The 18,744-nt window shown below is 42.0% G+C and overlaps 1 protein-coding gene across 1 annotated transcript in view; it reads left to right on the top strand.

The window, feature by feature from the left end:
• Positions 1–18,744, top strand: part of KIAA1549 (KIAA1549 ortholog) — a 150,772-nt gene that overhangs the window by 66,438 nt on the left and 65,590 nt on the right. The window contains exons 5-10 of the mRNA XM_045052641.1: positions 313–490; positions 2,201–2,331; positions 4,735–4,918; positions 6,147–6,206; positions 7,674–7,822; positions 17,772–17,949. Coding sequence (XP_044908576.1) covers positions 313–490; positions 2,201–2,331; positions 4,735–4,918; positions 6,147–6,206; positions 7,674–7,822; positions 17,772–17,949 — 880 coding nt within the window. The remainder of the gene's footprint in view (positions 1–312; positions 491–2,200; positions 2,332–4,734; positions 4,919–6,146; positions 6,207–7,673; positions 7,823–17,771; positions 17,950–18,744) is intronic.

Here is an 18,744-nt window from a genome sequence, read left to right as displayed (position 1 = left end):
AACCTTGTGAAATACAACCTGGAATTCTCCATAACTCATTATTCAGTTCATATTATTGGCTGCTCTTCTTTTTTGCTGTCTTTGCTCTTATAATTTTATGCTGTTTTTGAGAAGGTCGGCGGGTCTGTAAAAGGGAAAACTAAAATAAAATTTTGATGATCTTTGCAGCCCTCCCCCTTCATTTAAAGCTCCCCATTTACTTTTCACCTTACTTACTGTTATTTTTCTACTTTGTACAACTTCCTTTAATTTTGAGTTACAGTACTCTCAAATTTGATAATTATTGTCTTTTGTATTTTTAAATTTTCATAGGTTTATGAACTGTTCGCTGACTTCACTTTCCTGGTAACATCTGGGCCTTTTGTTTACACGGCGATATCAGTCATAAATGTACTTATAAACAGTAAACTTGTACGTGACCAAACTCCTTTAATCTTGGCTGTGAAACCTTCCTTCCTTGTGCCAGAGTCCAGGTTCCAAGTGCACACGGGTGAGAAAACTGAGCATAGTTGTTTTGATTTGTCAGTAAAATGTCACTGCATTTTTTATGTTTTTCAAATATTGGAGGACTTAAAAAATTTCTTTAAAATTATGGGGGTGGGAGGGAGGGGGAAGTGGGTGATGGGCATTGAGGAGGGCACCTGTTGGGATGAGCACTGGGTGTTGTATGGAAACCAATTTGACAATAAATTTCATATTAAAAAAATAAAATAAAAAAACACGTTGTAATTATGGAAAATTTCCAGCAGATGTGAAAGTACACAGAATAATTGAATGAGCCCCCCATGTACTCCTCATATGGCTTCAGCAAATTTCAACTCCTAAGTCAGTCTTGTTACATCTATGTGCCCTCCTCTCACATTATTTTGAAATGGCACCATGTCATCTCCCTCATAAATATCTCAGCCCATGCTTCTAAGAGACGAAGACCTTTAAAAAAAAAATTCATGGAGCGCCTGGGTCACCCAGTCAGTTAAGCATTCTGACTTCGGCTCAGGTCATGATCTCGTGGTTCATGGGTTCAAGCCCTGCGTTGGGCTCTGTACTGACAGCTCAGAGCCTGGAGCCCGCTTCAGATTCTGTGTCTCCCTCTGTCTCTGCTCCTCTCCCACTCACGCTTTGTCTCTCTCTCTCTCTTTCAAAAATAAACATTAAAAAATTAAAAAAAAGTAAAGTCATTATATTTTTACGTAAGCTCCATGCCCAGTGTGGGGCTTGAACTCACAACCCTGAGATCAAGAGTTGTGTGCTCTACCAACTGAGCCATCCAGGCGCCCTAAGAGATGAGGACTGTTAATACACTCCATACACATCCGCGCTTGAAATATTATCGATGTGTTCCCAGTTTTGTTTCATCTATCCCCACAGTGTTTTTTTTGGAGGAGTTGAGTGTTTTAAAGTAATACCACATATCCTGTCATTTCACCTGTAACTATGTAAGATTTCACATTTCATATTTGGAATGTTTCAGTCAGTTGAATCTTTTGATGCTGATTGTTTTTCCATTAAAAAAATTTTTTTTAAATGTTTTATTCATTTTTTTTTTAATATATTTTTTTTTCAACGTTTATTTATTTTTGGGACAGAGAGAGACAGAGCATGAACGGGGGAGGGGCAGAGAGAGAGGGAGACACAGAATCGGAAACAGGCTCCAGGCTCTGAGCCATCAGCCCAGAGCCCGACGCGGGGCTCGAACTCACGGACCGCGAGATCGTGACCTGGCTGAAGTTGGACGCTTAACCGACTGTGCCACCCAGGCGCCCCTGTTTTATTCATTTTTGAGACAGAGAGAGACAGAGCATGAACAGGGGAGGGTCAGAGAGAGAGGGAGACACAGAATCTGAAACAGGCTCCAGGCTCTGAGCTGTCAGCACAGAGCCTGACGCAGGGCTCGAACTCACGGACCGTGAGATCATGACCTGAGCTGAAGTTGGATGCTCAACCGACTGAACCACCCAGGCGCCCCTGTTTTTCCATTTTAAAATGATACGAGCCACCTTCACATCGTATATATATATGCTTGGTGCAGAGGCAGCCCTCTTAGGTTTCCGTGCTACCATACCCATCAGTGATACCTCTTAGTACTTCATCCCGTGCTATGGATGTGTTAGTTGAGCTAGATAGTATTTTTCCCGTTCTCATTCGTCGATACTAAAGCAACGCCTGGTTCGTGGGCCTGTGATTGCTTTCCTTCTCTCAGTACTTCAGTTTGTGCCTCAGAGTGTGGATACTGGCTTGTGCAGCTTCACCCAGCGCATCGAGAAAGGCCTGATGATAGCTCTTTCAGAAGTGAGCAAACACCACCAGGGGACGCATAACCTCACTGTGCAGGTGAGAATAGCGCGGGATGCAGAACAAGGTGCTTTGTCCTTGGAAGACAAACTAGCTTCACATCTTTCGTTTAGGCCATAATGCACTCTTCCTCATTTCCTTTCTTAGAAGAGGTTCTGTTCACATGAATCAAGGTTGATCTCTTTCCAGGGCCCTGAGTTCACATGGCGTGAGTAGGCTAGGCATATTTGAAGATTGTAGAGTAACAGGATAACTAGGGAGCTCAAATGTGGCAAGCTAGAGAGCGATGAGCATATGCCAGAAATTCTAGAATGTTCTAAGAAGGAAGGGTATCAACCTAAATGCCTAAATACACTAGCATTTCACGTTGTGGAATACCATGAAATGTAGCACTTCACTCTAAAAACAGAATATAGCCACAAATTAAAGAACTGGCTTTGGGGACGCCTGGGTGGCTCAGTCAGTTAAGCAGCCAACATTGGCTCAGGTCATGATCTCATGGTCCTTGAGTTTGAGCCGTGCACTGGGCTCTGTGCTAACGGCTCAGAGCCTGGAGCCTGCTTTGGATTCTGTGTCTCCCTCTTTCTCTGCCCCTCACCAGCTCACACACACACACACACTCTCTCTCTCTCTCTCTCTCTCTCTCTCTCTCTCTCAAAAATAAATGTTAAAAAAAAAAAAAACAACAAAACAGGCTTTGTATGTATTGTATGGAAACTGTTAATGTTTTTGTATTTCTTTGATATTTTTCTCCACATTCTTTTTTCTCTTTTTCTATGACTTACACATTTTTTACAGGTTATTTATTTATTTTGAGAGAGAGAATGTGTGTAAGAGAGAGAGAAAGATTGAAAGAGAGAGAGAATCTCAAGTAGGCTCCACACTGTCAGTGCAGAGCCTGATGCAGGGCTTGAACTCACGAATTGTGAGATCATGACCTGAGCCAAAGTTGGATGCTTAACCAACTGAGCCACCCAGGTCCCCTCTACAATTTATATTAAATAGATTTTGGTGTACCTGGATCCACCTTTCATATTTCTTATTTTTTCTTCTATGGTCCATCTCTTTTGAAAATTCCCTATTTTTACAGATTTTCTAAACTTTGTCCCCTGAAGTCATTAATTTCATCTTCAGCTGCATCCATCATGTTTTTCAGTCCCTCTGCTGAATTTTCTTTCAGCTATCCTTTGTTGTTGTTCTTTGCTCCTTTTTCTTTGTGGCTTCTCCTGCAAAGATGCAGGATTACCTTGAATGAAGATGCGCTATCGCCTGGAAAAGTCTCTGAGGAGATTACTGAGAATTTGCTAGAAGTTGCCTTCTGGTTCCCAAGTTGTCTCTGTTTTCTCTGCAGCTGTTGTTCTGTGTTGATCTTGTTCCTTCGCGTTCGTGCTCCTAGTTTACTGTAAATATTTGGAGACCGTGGGTTGGTCGCCGTTAGGAGTGAAGAAGCAGGTTGTTGATTTTGGCCGCTCTCCCCTTCAGCTGTGGTGTCTGTGTCTGTATCCGCCCTGTCTCCTGCTGGGAAAATTCGCTGGAGCACCAGGTCGGGCAGAGTATGCCACTGCAGGTGGTGGGACAGACTGGGACCCCCGCCTCCCTGTAGGATAAGGGTTCCTGGGGATGGAGCGCTTTGGTGTAATTTTCACCGCAGCTCTGCTGCTTTTTTCCTTTTGTTTCCTTCTCTGTCTCTTGTGTGCACTGGGGTTATCGCAGTCTCGCCCCACCTTCTTGTTAGGGTCCAAACCCACAGTCTTTAAGCTTGCTCTGACAGGAAGATCCTTCCTTTCTGCCCAGGGAGCGGTTTTTTTGGGCCGGTCAGGGTGAAGATGTGGCTGCCGCCAGCTCCTGTGTGTTGGCCTGTGTGTGGCAGTTAGAAAGGAAAGAAGAGGGAGAAAGTCAACTCGACTTCTTGGCACACGGGCTTTGATTAATTGTCCTGATTGTCTCCTCTGGTGACCGTTCCTGCAGAGCTCTCCTGGGGCAGCCAGCTCTTGGCTCCTGGGCTCCAGGCCTGTGTGTGGTTTGGGTCTCAGTTCCCTCAGTTCTGGCTTCTATCATGATGATCCCACCCTCTCTCCATCTTCCAGGAATTTGACAGAATCTCTGATTTTCTTCCATTCTCAGCCCTGTTGTGGGTTTACTCCCTTTTGTTCAGCTCTGTTGTTATTTCAGTGGGGATTTGGGGTGGGAGGGAGCGGGAGGGACTATAAATACTTGTGTTCAGTGCACCACCCAATGTAAAAAACATTTTCAGTAAACAGAATTTTAAGTATCGCAGACGGGAACCAGGTGGTGAAGCCAGTTCGTTCCTTGGAAAACGTTACCTCCTTCAAAAAAAAAAAAAAAAAAAATCAACAAGAGAAATGGTGAGGGAGAAATCACAGGCTTTTAGCCGAATGTTTTGCTTCCTTTTGGAAGCTCATCCCACCTTCCTTCTTTCAGATCTTGAATGTCACCATGGGTGCTTCCAGGCCGGCTCCTCGGCGGGGCCCGGTGAATATCGTCTTTGCGGTCAGAGGCGTGCAGGGGTTTTTGAATGGGACGGAAGTGAGCCAGCTGCTCAGGAACTTGAGCGTGGTGGAGTTCAGTTTCTACCTGGGATACCCAGTGCTCCAGATTGCTGAACGTGAGTACTGCCGTTGCCTGAATCCCTGGGGAAGTGACCACGGATATTTTCATTGCCGGACCTCTTCTTTTCACTTGAAATATTTGGCTGAAATCCAGACTATAAATCAGCTAAAATTGGAGCTTCTCAGAGTCAAGGCAGGGTCCCCAGAGCCCTCCTCACCCCTAGGCCTGGGTGTAGTATTGTCTTTTGAGAGTAACCTGGGCTGTTAAAGATGAGGACAGTTCTGGAAAAGGTGAAGCCCAGAGGCACAGAGAGCAGACCTGTGGTTGCCAGGGGTGATGCGTGGGAGGAAAGCTAGACAGCAAGAGAGTAGCAGAAGGCAATTTTGAGGGGGGCTGATGTGCCTGTTCTGTTCTTTATGGTGGCGGTGGTTGTGCAAGTTTGTGCGTTTGTCCAAAGCCATAAAACTGTATCCTAAAAAAGAGTAAAATTTACTGCATGTACATGTAAAACTGAAAAAAAAAAAAAAAAAGGAATAATAAACAACACCAAACAAAACCTTTCTTCCTGGCTGAAGCAGTTAGATTCACGGTGCAAATGGAGTGGGGGTGGGGGTGGGGAAAACGTTTACTTCAAAAAAACAGCAGATTCCAGAGTTGAAGTCAGGCAAAAAAAAAAAAACCCACATCAAATTCTTTTTCAAAATGGAACAGCCAAATGGTCTAAGGACCTTTCTGTGTTTTAGTGTGCTGTTAATTAAATTAGAAAGAGTAACTTATCAAATGCAAGAGCAGGCAGGGAGAGAATTGTTCTTTACAAATAGCACCTTTCAGTTCTGTGCAGTGCAGGTAGGGATAAAATAATAAGTATGTGGGACAGCCGGGGTGCCCTGGGACTATCCCAGGCAAGCCAGGACATAGGGACCCTGAGTCATTGCTGAGAAAGCCTAGGGCCCTGGGGAACACAGTGTGAAAAACCATTGCTCTGGAACAATGAGATTTCAAGGGGACCTTGTGGGCGGGCTCTCTCTGTGAAGCACTGTCCACAGTGTCACTCAAACAAGCCTTCTATTTCTTTCTCTGTGTCTTTCTCCTGGAGACTCTCATGCTCAGAAACTGCATATTGTCTGTGCCTTCACACCAGTCTGGCATCTTGTTCTTCCATATTTTGCGCTCGGTAGTATAGGAAAGTCAGTGTGCTGTGACTTACCGGGTACTCCCTAGACTTACCTTTCTGATGGTTGCAAACCTGCTTTTTACAGATTTCCCTCCTTTTCTTTTTATAGCCTTCCAGTACCCACAGCTCAACTTATCCCAGCTGCTGAAGTCCTCTTGGGTGAGAACAGGTATATTTAACTTACATAATGTTTTGGAAACTGTAAGAATAAAAAAGTCTGTGCGGGCGTATTGAGCACGATACTGCCTTTCTTGTTTCCGAGTCCTAAATTCAGGGCATAATGTACCTTAAATTCCTGGCAAAGAATGAATGAGAAAGGAATTCGGATTCAGCTGTGGCAACGCGCCCCACTGAGTTATGGCACAAAAAGAATTGGCTTTCTTTAAAATTCATACGTCAGGTCCGGGGGAACGTCTATCAAGAATTGACCGTCTTCTGATCCAGAACAGGATGAGGTTCCAAAGCAAGGATTTCTTTTTTTCTAAAAAGCCTTATTTATTTGGTTGATGAGGATGAAAGCTTGGTGAGCAAGTAAGAAGCTTTTTTGTTTTGTTTTTGGTTTTTTTTTTTTTTTTTTTAAGAAGCTTTTTTAAAAGTTGTGTGGGCCTGGGTCAGATATTTATAGCTGTGGCATTGCAGATAAAGGCTTTCTAACTGGGTAATCAAAGTGTAAGAGGTAGTTACACCCTCACTGTGCGCCCAGCATGTGAGCGGCACAGTAAGTAACTGGTCGGGGGGACGAAGCATGTACAGTGGTCATGGTCACAACTTATGGGTTCTCGGTACCTGCAGACCCTCCTCGCTTCACATACAACAGCCCGTGTAAAGGCTCCACCTCTTTGATAGTACAATGGCACCATTTTCCAGATACTTTCCTTTTCATTTTAGTTTTTTAGAGAGACAGAGAGCAAGCAGGGGAGGGGCAGAGAGAAAGAGACACATAGAGTCTGAAGCAGTCTCCAGGCTCTGAGCTGTCGGCACAGAGCCCAACGCAGGGCTCGAACCCACGAACTGCGACATCATGACCTGAGCTGAAGTCAGACATTTAACGGACTGAGCCACCCAGGCGCCCCTCCAGATAATTTTCAAAACACTTAAGGGACTTGTCTGTGGTCCTGTCTCAGAGCAGATTTGAGCCAGTTCTGGTTGAAAAGCACATGCCTTTTTCTCCTGTAATACGCTGACCAGCCCGTTATCTGTTCGATAATCTTGTTTATGGCAGATGGCTTAAGGCAGGCACCCTTCTCTCTTGGGTCAGTTTACGAGTCTAAGTCTTGAGTCAAGATAACATATGAACTCAGACCATTTCCAGAAGTTTTGAAATAAGTGCAAATAAAATGTTTGATCTTGCGTGGGAGTTCTTAGCTCCAAAGCTCTTCCACTGCTGAGTTCCTGGGACTTGTGGCCACCAGTTTGTGTAGCACTTGGAGCTTGGAGCTGTAAATGAGACCTCTGAGCAGCCCTTCCTGGCTCCCCGTGACCCTGTCCACATTCCCTTTTTCTCCTCTTAGTGTGTCCTCCCTAGGGACTGGCACTCTATAGCAACCCTATGTTAACATCTCCTGCACACGCACCCATTTTTCCTCCACTGCTAACTTGTTTTGGCGCCTGCATGTGTTTTGTTTTGTGAATGTAGTTCTCCTGGGCGTTGTCGAGAAGCAGCTCCAGAATGAAGTGTTTCAGGCTGAGATGGAACGCAAACTGGCTCAGCTGCTCAGCGAGGTGTCCACCCGGAGGCGGATGTGGAGAAGGGCCACCATCGCTGCCGGGAACAGCATTGTGCAGGTACTCTGAGAAGGCCAAGGGAGGAGGGGCGGAGGGGGGAGGCGCTCGTCTAAAAACACGCTGTGTTTTCATGCAAATGGAAAGTGCCGTGAGAAAATTCTCATTTAGACTGGTGGCAGTATCAGGTAGTGGCTGAACGTGGGAGCATTTCAGTTCAACTAGCGTCTAGACAAATAGACCCCGTGGGGAGCAGAGGAAAGGAAGTGTGTCACTGGGTTGCCCTGCCATCAGGTGACCTTATTTGCAGAGTAGTTTTTTAATTACCAAAAATGTCCATTTTATGCAGTGGAAGTATTATTAATAGCATCCTCGCTGTAAATCATCCAGTTGGAAGAGACCTTAAGCCATCGGAGAGAGGAGAATTTCGTGCCCTCTCTGCAGGCACTTCATCCTTCCTGCCTCCTGTCAACCGTGGTTGTTTCGTATTACCCAGTGGTCTTCACTTTTTTTTTTTAATTGAAGCAAAATTGATAGATACCATTATATTAGTTTCAGGGGTGCAAGATAATGATTGGATATTTGCATACACTCCATCGTGACCGCCACAGTAAGTCTAGGTACCTACCATCTGTCACCATACGTCTCATTTTGTAAACTAGCAGAAAGGTTATGAATGACAGAACCGAAAAATGATCTGTGAAGAAATTCACACGCTCACAGAGAGTCGGAGGTTCGGGCTGTAATTTATTCCCATCTCAATGTGAATTATGTTATTTTTGGATTTTTTTTTTTTTTCTTTTTTGACTGCTGACTTACAGAGCTAGCAAACTGGGATATTTAGAGCCATGGCATTGCAGAGACAGGAAAGTGGGATGAGACCCAGAAGTGCAGGGGCAGAGAGGTGGGTGGTTTGGAGGTAACAGAGAGGAAGGTGCACAGCTGGACCTGGGGTGGGGGACGACGGGGGTGGGGGGTGCCTTGAGCTGACATCATTGTTCTGTCACCCTTTTAGCAAGTTTTGCCCATAAGCACAGTTCTTGATTCCCCTCCCCAGAGTAGTTCCCTTGTCAGGTGCAGTAGAGTATAGAGAAATTTTTAAAAACTAATAAAACATTGAGAGTAATATTAAATAAGCAGAAAATAAAAAATTAAAGTGACATGTAAAAAGCCTTGCCCTATTTAGCAGCCCTGGCTTCATAGAGCTCAAGGTCTTGGTGGAGGTTAATTTATGCACATGAAGCAGTTATAGAGCACCGTTGTAGACTCTGGGTCTGAAGTTCTCTCTTGTCCAGCAAGAGAGCCGATGGAGGATTAAAATGCGAGAGAGGCTAATGTCCGGGAGGAGACAAGAGCCCGGAGTAAGGGTCTTTGCTCCGTTTTTATTAGGATCAGAAGGCTTATAAGCGTGATAGACGTGCACAAAGAGACAATGAAACCGTGAACATTAACTCATGGGTATGAGGGAAAAGGGGTTTTCGAAGATATGCAGTGTTAGGGGTTTTGGTCAATATAAAACAAAATCCTGGTGCTGGGCAGATGGTTGTTTACTGCGGGCACGAGGCACCAAGGTGTGTTTATCTAGCTAGCCTAGGGGACAAGAGGGACACAGCATGCCACCTCAGGGTCAACATGGCACCTTTCTTTTGCTACTTAGCTCTGCTCTGGGCAACTTAGCCCTGCTGCTATATGTAGCCCTGCTTACCTATTTTGGTCCTTCCTTGCTGTGAAAGCAGCTTTCTGCTGTTGTACTAATTTGGGGGGCGTTTCCTCCCTGAATACCTAATCTTGTTTACCTGATTTTGGACGCTTTCATCCTGAGGCTTCCTGTTCTATATGCCCTGTTAACCCATAGGTGCAAGCTCAGGGAATTCCTAAGCTTATTCCCCTGCAGAGCACCGCAAAGCTGCATAATGAGGTGCTACTTTCATTGTGCAAGTTCCCTAAGGTAGGAATATGAGATTTGTGGGAGCCAAGCCACATGGCCAGTGGTGCCATCGGATGGATTACGTAGAGGCCTGCCCGACATCTCGTCCCCCTTAGAGTGACACGGTGTGAAGATGTGTGGACAAGGGCTCATCTACAGTAGTGCAGGACTCTTCATCAAAATATAATCTGCAAAAGTGAAAGTATTAAAACTACCTAAATGTCCTGCAGTTGGAGAACGAGTAAATAAATTACAGTGAATCTCCTCATGTTGGAATGTTGTGTAGCCAGTGTCATTTTTTAAAAATTATTGAGTGATATAGAGAAATGCTCAAGTGAAGAGAGACTACCAAAGAATGTCTGTACTCTCATCCAAATATTAATATAAAACCTATGCAAAAAAATGGCAATATGCCAGAATGTTGGCAGTGATTTTCTTTGGTTGGTTGAATTTCAGGTGATTTTCATTTTGTTCTTTATACTTTTTGTGTGTTTTTCAAAATTTCACAGTGAGCATATAATTTGTAGAGTAAACATGTGATTTGAATCAGAAAATAATTTAAAAAATGAAATTGAAAATGTTGCCCCAAATGATGGCCACGTTGTACTGTGGTTGTATGGATTCCAGATATGAATCTGGTAAGTCACCTAGAAAGGATGCTAGAATTAGAGTCTACTGATCGTTGCTTTCAGACTGAATAAGCTTGTAGAATCTTTAATTATGTACCCAAGTAGATGGGTACCTGGTTTCTGCAAGAAAAACCCATTTCCGAAATGTATCAGAACTTTTCAGTGTAATAAACAGGCATGCAGGTAGTGACACAGGTGGGTATAATCTCCTTGCTTTTCAGTAGCCCTTTGATAGTCTTCCACTCTAAAGGCTAATAAAAATTAATCACTACAGCCCAGTTCGGGGGAGGAGGAGGTGGTTAGGGAATAGAAGTGGTCAGGGAATTAGCCTAGAAATAGCAAACAAAGGGCAGGATAGATGAGCCCTTCTCAGGATGGAGAGGTATAAAGAACAGATTCTTCAGGGATGAGAGTTTGGACCTGTGTTGTTAAGGAGCTTATAAATAATCTGAAAGAAGGCATTCACAGTGAAATCATGAAATGGTTGATTTGCCAGAAGTTTCCGGTGATAAGGGAGGAGTCTAGCAGCCAAGTCCAGAACACGGGGCAGTATTACAATTCTGCACACGTGGCTGGCCAAGTAGCAGCTGCATTTTGCCAGTTGCAAATGTAGAGACCAAACATTCAAGTTGTCTGTCTAAAATAGAGGGCTTGGACTCATTGTTGGCATTTCCCCAGAACATCAGTCGTGCAGTTTGCTGGAGTCTAAAGGGGCAGCGAAATTGTTGCATATTATTAAGAGAAACAGCAACAAAATATAAAGGTATATTTGTATAAAGCTGATATAGCAGGTACACAGATTCCGAAGTCCTAATGTGAAAGGACTACCTTTAACACCTGAGAGATAGCAATTTTGGGACAAATCAAAGTACTGTTTGACCTAGGAGATTGTGAATTTAAGCATGGCTTTCTAGCTTGATTGAGATATAATTGACATATGACACTGTATAGGTTTAAAGTGTATCACGTCATGACTTCATGTATGTATATACTGCAAAATGATTACCACAGTAAAATTAGTTAACACATTCATTACTCACATAGTTCCCTTTTTTGTGTATGTGGTGAGAATTTTTAAGATCTACACTCTGAGCAACTTTCAAGTATATAATACAGTATTGTTACTTAGGGTCACTGTGCTGTGCATTGGACCCCTGGAACTTATTTATCTTGTCGCTGAAAGTTTGTACCCTTTGTCCACCATCACCCATTTCTCCCACCCCCTGCCCCTGGCAGCTACCACCTACTGTCTGTTCTTGTGAATCTGGCTTTTTTAGATTCCACATATAAGTGAGATCATACAGTATTTGTCTTTCTCTGACTTATTTTGCTTTGCATAATGCCCTCGTGGTCCATCCATGTTGTTGCAAATGGCACAATTTCCTTCTTTCTTATCACTGAATAATGTTCCATTTGTGTGTGTGTGTGTGTGTGTGTGTGTGTGTGTGTGTGTGTGTGTGTGTCACATCACATCTTTTTTCATCCAGAGGTGGACACTTAGGTCGCTTCCATGTCTTGGCCATTGTAAATAATGCTGCAGTGAACAGGGGTGTTCAGATATCTTTTCAAGATTTTGTGGATTTCATTTCCTTTGGCTATGTATCTGGAAGTGGGAGACCTGGATCATATGGTAGTTCCATTTTAATTTTTTTGAGGAACCTCCCTACTGTTTTCCACAATGGCTGCACCATTGTACATTCCCACCAACCATGCATAAGGGTCCCCTTTCCTCTACTTCCTGATCAGCACTCATCTATTATCTTTCTGATACTATTCTAACAGGTGTGAGGTGATACCTCATTGTGGTTATGATTTGCATTTCTCTGATGATTAGTGATGTTTACCTTTTCATATAATTGTTGGCCATATGTATATCTGTTTTGGAAAAATGTCTATTCAGATCTAATGCCCATTTTTTTTTATTTTATTTTTTAATTTTATTTTTTTGGAATTTACATCCAAATTAGTTAGCATATAGTGCAACAATGATTTCAGGAGTAGGTTCCTTAATGCCCCTTACCCATTTAACCCATCCCCCCTCCCACAACCCCTCCAGCAACCCTCAGTTTGTTCTCCATATTCATGAGTCTCTTCTGTTTTGTCCCCCTCCCTGTTTTTATATTATTTTTGTTTCCCTTCCCTTATATTCATCTGTTTTGTCTCTGAAAGTCCTCATATGAGTGAAGTCATATGATTTTTGTCTTTCTCTGACTAATTTCACTTAGCATAATCCCCTCCAGTTCCATCCTCCAGTTGCAAATGGCAAGATTTCATTCTTTTTGATTGCCGAGTAATACTCCATTGTATGTATGTACATACATACATACATACACCACATCTTCTTTATTTTTTTTTTTAATTTTTTACTGTTTATTTATTTTTGAGACAGAGGGAGACAGAGCATGAACGGGGGAGGGTCAGAGAGAGGGAGACACAGAATCCGAAACACGCTCCAGGCTCCAAGCTGTCAGCACAGAGCCCGACGTGGGCCTCGAACTCACGGACCGCGAGATCACGACCTGAGCCGAAGTTGGCCGCCCAACCGACTGAGCCACCCAGGCACCCCACACCACATCTTCTTTATTCATTCATCCATCGATGAACATTTGGGCTCTTTCCATACTTTGCTATTGTTGATAGTGCTCCTGTAAACATGGGGGTGCATGTGTCCCTTTGAAATAGCACAACTGTATCCTGTGGATAAATGCCTAGTAGTGCAGTTGCCAGGTGGTAGGGTAGTTCTATTTTTAGTTTTTTGAGGAACCTCCATACTGTTTTCCAGAGTGGCTGCACCAGCTTGCCACCAGCTTGCCACCAACAATGCAAAAGAGATCCTCTTTCTCCGCATCCTTGCCAACATCTGTTGTTGCCTGAGTTGTTAATGTTAGCCATTCTGACAGGTGTGAGGTGGTATCTCATTGTGGTTCTGATTTGTATGTCCCTGATGATGAGTGACGTTGAGCATTTTTTCATGTGTCAGTTGGTCATCTGGATGTCTTCCATGGAGAAGTGTCTATTCATGTCTTTTACCCATTTCTTCACTGGATTATTATTTTTTTTTTGAGTATTGAGTTTGATAAGTTCATTATAGATTTTGGATACTAACCCTTTATCTGATATGTCATTTGCAAATATCTTCCCCCATTCTGTCGGTTGCCTTTTAGTTTTGCTGATTGTTTCCTTCGCAGTACAGAAGCTTTTTATTTTGATGAGGTCCCAGTAGTTCATTTTTGCTTTTGTTTCCTTTGCCTCTGGAGATGTGTTGAGTAAGAAGTTGCTGCGGCCAAGATCAAAGAGGTTTTTGCCTGCTCTCTCCTCGAGGATTTCGATGACTTCCTTTCTTATGTTTAGGTCTTTCATCCACTTTGAGTTTATTTTTGTGTATGGTGTAAGAAAGTGGTCCAGGTTCATTCTTCTGCGTGTCGTTATCCAGTTTTCCCAGCACCATTTGCTGAGGAGGCTGTCTTTATTCCATTGGATATTCTTTCCTGCTTTGTCAAAGATTAGTTGGCCATACGTTTGTGTGTCCATTTCTGGGTTCTCTATTCTGTTCCGTTGATCTGAGTGTCTGTTCTTGTGCCATAATGCCCATTTTTAAATCAGAGTTTTTTTTGTGTTTTTTGCTACTGAGTTGTTTGAGTTCCTTATATATTTTGGTTATTAACCCCTTATCAAATATTTGATTTGTGCATAATTTCTTCCATTCTGTAGGTTGCCTTTTCATTTTGTTGAATCTTTTTTTCCTTTTTTGCTGTGCAGAAGTTTTTAAGTTTGATACAGTCCGCTTGTTTATTTTTTGCTTTGTAGTTTGTGCTTTCAGCGTTATATCCAGAAAATCATTGCCAAGAACAGTGTCAAGGATCCTTGCTCTTATGTTTTATTCTAGGAGTTTTGTGGTTTCAGGTCTTACATTTAAATCTTTCCATTGGAGTTAATTTTTGTGAGGGGCCCACTTTCATTCTTTTGGATGTGAATACACAGTTTTCCCAGCACCATTTATTGAAAAGACCATCTCTTCCCCATTGAGTATTCTTGGCTCCTTTGTCACCATGGTCCTCTGTGGTTCCATATGAATTTTAGGATTGTTTTCTATTTCTAAATGCCACTGGAATTTTGACGGCAATAGATGACACCTATAGATGGCTTTGGATAATATGGATGCTTTAACAATGTTAATTATTCCAATCCACGAACACAGGATATCTTTCTATTTATTTGTGTCTTTAGTTTCTTTGATCAGCATCTTACATTTTCAGTGCACAGATCTTTTTTTTTTTTTAATTTTTCAGTGTTTATTTTATTTTTGAAAGAGAGCAAGAGACCACAAGCAGGGGAAGAGCATAGAGAGGGGGACAGAGGAGCCAAAGCAAGCTCCGTGCTGACAGCAGAGGAGCCTGATGTGGGGCTTGAACTTACGAACCATGAGATTGTGATCTGAGCCGAAGTTGGGTGCTTAACTGAGTGAGCCACCCAGGTGTACAGATTTTCTAATTCCTTGGTTCAGTTTATTCCTTAGTATTTTATTATTTTTGATGCTGTTGTGAATGGGATTGTTTTATTTATTGTTTTTTCAGATACCTTATTGTTGATGCATAAAAACATAACAGATTTTCATGTATTAATTTTGTATCCTGTAACTTCACTGCATTCATTTATTCTAATAGTTTTTTTTTTTTTTTTGGTGGAGTCTTTAGGGTTTTCTATATATAGTATCATGTCATCTGTAAATAGTGATAGATTTTACTTTTTTCTTTCTGATTTGGATGCCTTTTATTTCTTTTTCTTGCCTAATTGCACTGGCTAGGACTTCCAGTACTGTGTTGAATAGGAATAGTGAGAGTAGGCACTCGTTTCTGATCTTATAGGAAAAACTTTCAACCTTATACCACTGAGTATGTTAGCTGTGGGTTTGTCATATATGGCCTGTAGTATGTTGAGGTATTTCCTTCTACACTTAATTTGTTGAGAGTTTTTATCATTAATGGATATTGAGTTTTGTCATATACTTTACCTACATCTTTTGAGATGATCATATGATTTTTATCTTTCATTTTTTTATGTGATATATCACACTTACTGATTTGCATATGTTGAACCATCCTTGTATCTCAAGGATGAATCCCACTTGATCACGGTGCATGATCTTTTAAAAAAAATTTTTTTTTAAATGTTTGTTTATTTTTGAGAGAGAGACAGAGAGAGAGAGAGACAGAGCATGAGCCTGAGCATGAGCAGGGGAGGGGCAGAAAGAGAGAGGGAGACACAGAATCTGAAGCAGACTCCAGGCTCCAAGCTGTCAGCACAGCCTGATGTGGGGCTCAAACTCATGAAATGTGAGATAATGACCTGAGCCAAAATCAGTCTCTTAACTGACTGAGCCACCCAGGTGCCCAGGTGCATTATCTTTTTAATGTGCTGTTGCATTTGGTTTGCTAGAAATATATTTTGTTGAGAATTTTTACATCTAATTCATTAGAGATAGTGGCCTGTAGTTTCCTTCCTTCCTTCCTTCCTTCCTTCCTTCCTTCCTTCCTTCCTTCCTTCCTTCCTTCCTTTCTTTTAGTTTTCTTTCTTATAGTTTTCTTTCTTTTCTTTTCTTTTCTTTTCTTTTCTTTTCTTTTCTTTTCTTTTCTTTTCTTTCGTAGTACCCTTATTGGAGTTTGGTATCAGGGTATTATTGGTCTCATAAAATGAGTTTGGGAATGTTCCCTTCTCTTTATTGCTTTGGAAAACTTTGAGAAGGATTAGCATTAATACTTCAAATGTTTGATAGGATTCATCAGTGAAACCGTCTGGTCCTGGGCTTTTTTTGTTGGGAAGTTTTTGATTACTGATTCAATCTTCTCAGTCCTTATTGGTCTGTTCACATTTTCTATTTCTTTGTGATTCAGTCTCAGTAGGTCATGTGTGTTTATCCATTGCTTCTAGGTTATCCAATTTGTTGGTGTATAATTTATGGTATTCTCTTATGATCCTTTGTATTTCTGTTATCTGTTGCAGTGTCTCCTATTTTATTTATAACTTTCATTTAAGTCCTTTTTTTTGTTAGTCTCACTGAAGATTTGTCAATTTCATCTTTTTAGAGCCAACTCGTAGTTTTGTTCATTTTTCCTATTCTCTGTTTTATTTATTTCTGTTCTAAACTTTATTATTTTCTACCTTCTGCTAACCTTGGGCTTAGGTCTTGTCTTTTTCCTTCCTTCCTTCCGTCCTTCCTTCCAGTTCCTTGAGGTGTAAAGCTAATTTTTATTTGAGATCTTTCTTTTTTCTTGATGTATGCATTTATAGCTATAAACTTTCCTCTTAAACTGCTTTTGCTGTATCCCATAAGTTTGTGGTATGTTGTGTTTCTTTCATTTGTCTCAAGATACTTTTTAAATTTCCCTTTTGATTTCTTCTTTGGTCTGTTGGTGTTTTCAGGAGTGTGCTGTTTAATTTCCCTGTGAAATTTCCAGCTTTTCTCCTATTATTGATTAGTTTCATACCATTGGGGTCAGAATAGATACTTGATATCACTTCTGTCTTCTTAAATTTGTTGAGGCTTGTTTTGTGGCCCAACATATGGTATCCTAGAAAATGTTCCACGTGTGCTTGAGAAGAATGTGTATTCACTTCTATTGATACTGGATGGAATGCTCTGTAAATGTCTGTTACGTTCCTTTAGTCTATAGTGTTGCTCAAATCTGCTGTTTCCTTATGATTCTCTGTCTGGATGATCTATCTATCACTGAGAGTGGGATGTTAAGGAATTTGTGAGATTTATCATCCTGAGAGCAGTGGTTCTCAAGTGAGGGTGATTTTGCTGCCCCGTCCCCTGCCATGTAGGGTACATTTGGCAATGTCTGGTGACATTTTTGTTTGTCACAACTAGTGTGGGAGGGTATGGTTACTGGTACTGGCATCTAGTGAGTGGAGGGCAGTGATGATGCTGAATATCCTGCAATACTTGGGATAGCCCCCCACTGAACCAAAATGGCAGTAGAGAAGATTGAGAAACCTCATACCAAAAAAAGAGAGAATGCTGATAAGATTCAAGGTGAGATTGGATAGAACCAGTAATAGTTTCTGGGAACCAGGGGTGTACCTAATGGTTACGATTCACGTGGGGAGGACATTAGTGTTCTCCTGTGACGTGCTGGAGCTGGTTGGTAGCAATTCTAGACTGCGTGGACTTGGCAGCCTTGCGTTCTCTGTATCCAACTTGCCCATGTGTCTCAGAGCAGACTCTGAGCAAGATGAAGCACATTTGTTATTCCACACAGAGTAACTTTCGTTTTAACCATCCACCTTCCCATCAAGACAGCATCGTGGGGATTCTGGGATCCAGAATGGCATAACGAGCTCAGTATGAGGACTGGAATGAATCCTGAATACCACAGTCAAGATGGAGTGCCCTGAGAAAGGGCATCTGGAAACATGAGCTTTGAAAATGCTAATGGTTTCTGTTATCTTTCAGATGGTAAACGTGTCAAGGCTAGAGGGAGATGACAATCCCGTGCAGCTCATCTACTTTGTGGAGGATCAAGATGGAGAAAGACTCAGTGCAGTCAAGTCTTCAGATCTGATTAACAAGATAGATATCCAGAGAGCAGCCATTATCTTGGGTTACCGAATTCAAGGTGCTGTTGCCCAACGTAAGTGCATGAGGCATAGACCCTAAGTATTGTCAAGTATTGTCAAGCTGTGCTGTGGTCAAAAGCCAGTCTGTTTTCTGACAACGAAATCTGAATTTAAAGCACTCTTATGTGCACAGAGTAGATTTCTGTCTTAAACCCTTATTACAGGACGCTCGAATAAGATGTCAGTTGTGAAAATTCACTCGACAAGTCCTTCTTTGTTTATTTTGTTGATTTAGCCTTCACTGCTGTTTTTCTTACCTGGCATTTTGTATCCCAAGTGTTAGAGTGAGTTCTCGTAGCTTAAGTTAACTGTAATATTTTTCCCCTGCTCCTGTACTATTTTTCTTTTGAAAATTTTGTCTTCGGTAAAATAACTTGCTTTCTCTGTATTTATTCCAAAATCTTGTCTGTCGTATTTTGAACGTTGGTGGGGACAGTTAGTCACACAGGAAGCTGGGAGGTGCCCTCTGCATTTACTGGCTTCCTTCTGAGTTTTTTAACACAAAGAAGTCCTTGATCCGTCCCCTTTTCATTGCTATTTCTCTCCCTCCCCATCCTCACAGTACTTCACAATTTAGAAAGAGGTATTTTGATATTTCTGTATTATTGTTGGAAGATACTTGGCCCCCTGGCAGTGATTGCTCTCAGTGCCTTATTTTTCAGCTCCCAGATTTTGGGTATTTAAAATGAAGGAGAAGGAGGGGCGTGGAAGAGCGTATTTCTCTAAATGTTCCCTTATGAATCAGGCTGCTATTTTAATGTGGATGTTCTTGCATTATGAGCCAGAGAGCAATCCTTGTAGGGAGCTTG

This window comes from Felis catus, chromosome A2 (genome assembly GCF_018350175.1).
Source record: "Felis catus isolate Fca126 chromosome A2, F.catus_Fca126_mat1.0, whole genome shotgun sequence".
In the NCBI taxonomy this organism is placed as follows: Eukaryota; Metazoa; Chordata; class Mammalia; order Carnivora; family Felidae; genus Felis; species Felis catus.
The sequence above is the reverse complement of the archived record's forward strand: the minus strand, read 5'-3'. Positions and strand labels throughout refer to the sequence as shown.